Source organism: Chrysochloris asiatica, unplaced genomic scaffold (genome assembly GCF_000296735.1).
Source record: "Chrysochloris asiatica unplaced genomic scaffold, ChrAsi1.0 scaffold00045, whole genome shotgun sequence".
NCBI lineage: Eukaryota > Metazoa > Chordata > Mammalia > Afrosoricida > Chrysochloridae > Chrysochloris > Chrysochloris asiatica.
In genome coordinates this window covers 7,237,549-7,242,333 of record NW_006408563.1, presented here as the reverse complement: position 1 = coordinate 7,242,333, position 4,785 = coordinate 7,237,549, and the positions used below count along the sequence as shown (strand labels likewise).

The 4,785-nt window shown below is 38.9% G+C and overlaps 1 protein-coding gene across 1 annotated transcript in view; it reads left to right on the top strand.

The window, feature by feature from the left end:
* Nucleotides 1–4,785, top strand: part of NBEAL1 (neurobeachin-like 1) — a 244,930-nt gene that overhangs the window by 237,695 nt on the left and 2,450 nt on the right. Inside the window, exon 53 of the mRNA XM_006862026.1 lies at nt 4,207–4,342. Within this exon, the coding sequence (XP_006862088.1) occupies nt 4,207–4,342 (136 nt within the window). The remainder of the gene's footprint in view (nt 1–4,206; nt 4,343–4,785) is intronic.

Here is a 4,785-nt window from a genome sequence, read left to right as displayed (position 1 = left end):
ATTTCTGACAATTTCCAGTTTTCCTAGATTCATACTTTGTACAATCCTTGTTCTGATTATTAATGGGTGTTTACAGCTGTTTCTTTTCATTTTGAGGTGTGCTCTATTAGCAATGGAAGTCCTGACGGCTTTACTCCATTCACGTCATCAGAGTCACCTCTAGTTTGAGTTGTATTTTGAGGGCCTTCGAACCTAAGGGCCTCATCTTCCAGCACTGTATCTGACAATATTCTGGTGCTCTTCATTATGTTTCAGTACTCAATATTCTGATGCTGACAGTGTTCCATTTCTATTCATAAGGTTTTCAGTGACTAAATATTCGGAAGTAGTCTGTCTCCTTCCTGGTCTGCCTTCTTCTGGAAGCTCAGCTGAAACCTGTCTACTACCATGGTTTTTAAAACCTAGCTTCCAGAATCACAGCAACATGCAAGCCACCACAGTACAACAAACTGATAGATGCATGGTAGACATGGATGTTGTTAGTACCATCAAATCAGTTCTCGCTCATAGTGAACCTGTATAGGATTTCCAAGGGTTTGAACTGCAAATCTTGTGGTTAACAGTCCAGTGCTTATCCCACAGCACTACACCAGGACTCCTGCACATGGATAGTGGCTATATATGGGCATTTGGCATTTTTTTATATTTAATAGCTTATGTATGTAAAGCAAGAGAAAGAGCTAACTATCTGTTCCCATAAAGATTGTGGCCTAGAAAATCTTTCTCGGCAGTTATACTCTGTCACATGGGTTAATATGAGTCAATCATCAATTTAACTGTATCGACCCACAACATATTTCCTATGTGCCCCACATGCCTTCTTTCATTTTCTTCCCTTCACTCTTTAAAAAAATTTACATCATACTTTCCTCAAACTATCTATAACCTCCCAAATTTCTTCCTTAGAAATAATTCTCTGGTCCAGGGTTTTCTTTCTTAGTTACATATCTGAGTGGGCTTCAAAAGTTCATGGAAAAATGGAATTAAAACATAAAAGAAAATATCCACAAATGTTTTGAAGTTCCCTCTCTTTTCAATATACTTCTACACCAAAATCCCTTACCTATTTTTGTCATTCTTTATTTTTATCATTCTTTCTTCTGTAGCAGGCCATTGATTCCCCATTTCAATTGTATCTTTCCTTTTACAACCCTGGTATCAGGGTACCTTCAGGAGAATTTGAAATTGGAAAAATCACTGGGTCTTTTAATAGTTAAGCATAGAATGTAATAGTATGTATAAGATTCTTCACTTTTTAATCATTAAGTATGTATAACCATTTTTCATAATGGGATATTAGAGTAAGCAAATAGACAAATTTTATTACTTTTCATCATCCTACTTCCCTTCACACATTTTTTGAGGATTTTGGCTTTCTTGTCAAACTTTGAAAGAGCTCTGGTGCACAGTAGTTAAGTGCTTAGCTGCTAACCAGTTTGAACCTACTAGCTGCTCTGCAGTCTTGTTATTGTTAGGTGCCATCAAGTCAGTACCAACTCATAGTGACCTTATGCACAACAGAATGAAGGACTGCCCGATCCTGGGACTGCCTGATCCTGGGCCAACCTCACTATCATTGCCATGCTTGAGCCCATTGATGCTGCCACTTTGCCAATCCATCTCGCTGGGGGTCTTCCTCTTTTTCTCTGATCCTCCACCTTACCAAACATGATGATATCCTTCTCCAGCGACTGCTCCTTCCTGACAATATGTCCGAAGTATGAGAGGCGAAGTTTGGCCATGTTGGCCTCCAAGGAGCACTCTGGCTGCACTTTTTCCAAATCAGATCTATTTGGTCCTTTTGGCAGCCCATGGCACTTTTCTATATTCTCCTCCAACACCATAACTCAAAAGCATCGATTCTTCTATGGTCTTTTATTCACTGTCCAGCTTTCACAGGCACATGAAGTTATTGAAAACACCCTGGCTTGGCTCGCTTGCACCTTACCCTGGAAATCCTATAAGGTAGTTCACCTTTGTCCTGTAGAGTTGCTGTGAGTCGGAATTGAGTCGACAACTCCAGGTTTTGAATGGTTTTTAACTTCTCCTTATTAATAAAAGAAGTGAAAATTATTTAATGAGAGTACTTATCTTTGTACTGTGCTGCTTACTCATAATAACTTAGAAGAGTTTCAGAATAGTTGGAGCCATAGTAATATTTATATTTTGTTGTTGTTCTTGTTAAGTGCTGTTGAGTGAGTTCCGACTCATAGCAACCCCGTATAGCGCTTCTGAGAATTGTCTGGTCAGTTTGAACTGCCAGCCTTGCAGGTCACAGTCCAGTTCTTAACCTACAGCACCACACCAGGACTTGAAAAAAGTAAATTATGTGATGCTAGTTATGTATGGAGTCCTGTGGGTTAATAGTATGGCATTGTAGGTTAATGTGCTGGACTTCAAGGTCGGTGGTTCAAGCTCACCAGCTGCTCCTCAGAAAACCCTATACAGGGTCGCTATGGGTCAGAACCTACTCAATAGCACTTAACAACAACTGTTACATATGTAAGGAGTTCTGGTAGCATAGTGGCTTACAAGGTGGACTGCTAACTGCAAGATTGGCAGTTCAGATCTACCAGCCACTCCATGGGAGACAAATGAGGCTTTTTCCTCCTGTAAAGATTTGTTGTTGTTAAAGTGTCTTCTAGTTGCCTTGGAAACTCTATAAAGGGTCCCTATGATTCATAACAGACTCCACAGCAAATAACTACCACCAGATATATACGTGTTGTCCTGGTGTGGCATTGTAGGATAAGTCCTGGACTGCTAACTGCAAGATTAGTGGTTCAAACCCACCAGCTACTCCTCAGTAACTATATACAGAGTCATTATGAGTTGGAACTGACTCAATGGCTCTTAACAACAAAAAGTTATATCTGTGGAATGCAATAGCTCTATACAATAAGCGCTCGTCTGCAAACCAGCTGCTTTTCAGGAGAAAAATTAGGCTTTCTTCTCTCACAGAGATTTACAGCATCAAACCCTACACAGGGTGGCTGTGAGTAGGAACCAACATGAGTACACTGAACAACGGCTATATGTGCAGGAGGAATTTGATGACGTTAGGATTACTGTGTGTCTGAGTGATTGGAGATATTTTCATTAAGGATTAATAGGAACATCCTTCTAGAGATAGGAGTAGGCAATATCTGAGAAAATAAAGGCACAGGGATAGCAGGGAGCATGGGGTGTACTCTGCTGGACTTTAGGGCTAAGGTCAAGGCAAGGCTGGAACAAATGCCCACTGATGAACCAGGAATTTTATCTCCACCTGTTTTAGATCCTTTCCTAGGGATGGCATTAACAAAATATCACAAAGTAGTTGGTTTTAAAAAAAACACAAACTTCTCATTTCACAGTTCTGGAGACTAGAAGTCAAACTGATTGTGTTAGCAGGGATATGCTCTTTCTGTCCACTTTGGGCAAAGATTCTTGTCTTTTCCAACTTCTGGTTTCTCCAGGTTTCTCTTGACTTACAGATGTATCTTTCCATACTGTATCCCCCTGTGTGACTCTGTGTGGGTTCTCCCCTTTTGTAAGACATCTCAGAGGGGATTAGGACACACCCTACTCAGGTGTGACTTCATTAATTTAACTGATACAGCTTCAAAGAAAGAACCTATTTTCAAACAAGGTCACATTCATAGATGTAGTCCTACCTTAGGACTTACATCTTTTTAGGGAACACAGTTCAATCCATAACAGATACAAAAAATAGGATCTAGTTCATATCCAAATAGAACCCTACCTGTCTGTCTCCTCACTTTGTCTCTCAATTTCTCTCTAATTCCACCACCATCACTCCGCTAAGGGAACATGTATAGGTTGTTGGCTTCAGACAAATGATAAATCAGAAAGAAGATTTATAATATTGGAGTGGATTACACAGTTGAAAAAGTATGGTCCTTTAGAAATTAAGGAAAATAAGTTATATATTGGATTGATGATTACTTTATTGATACTTATTGTTTGGTTATATATTGTTAGAAGGAAATCATATTTAGAATAGAGGGGGGAAAGCTTTTTATCACGAATTTAAAATAACACAATAAATGAGAGACCTTAAGTGAATCACTTAGGTATTCTAAACCTACATTCTAACATTTATATAATTATAATTAGAACTAGGTGATTTGTTATTTTACAGGTATGAAATTCTGTGATTTTATTATATATTCATTTAATCTTGTCTTTTTTTTTCTCTTCTAGTTTGAATCTTAGCATCAAACCATTAGCCATGCGATTGCCAATCCACTGTGTTTGTGTAACCAAAGAATACAGCCATATTCTTGTAGGATTAGAAGATGGAAAATTGATTGTAGTGGGTGTTGGCAAGCCTGCTGAGGTAAAAGCATCAAGAATTTTTTTATTTCTCACACTGTTGTAGATTCCTTTGGTTTCTCTTTGGTTCATTTGAAACACCATTATGGATGAACAAAAAAGTTTTTAAATTGATTTTCAAAGGGTAGTAAATGAAAAGAGGGGATACATCTATCATTCAAAAGTGATATTTATATTTGATACAATTGAGAACACACACTTGGTAATTTCCACCTACTATTCTATCTGTGGACTCCTGGTGCGGCGCTGTGGGTTAATGTGCCAGACAGCAAAGCCATTTGAACTGCAAGATCGGTCATTCAAGCTCACCAGTCGCGCCTTGGAAACCCCATACAGGGTTTGGGCTGGAACCGACTCGACAGCACTTAACAATAACAACAATTCTATCTATGTTGTTGTTGTCAAGTGCCGTCAAGTCGGTTCTGACTCATAGCGTCCCTGTATAGG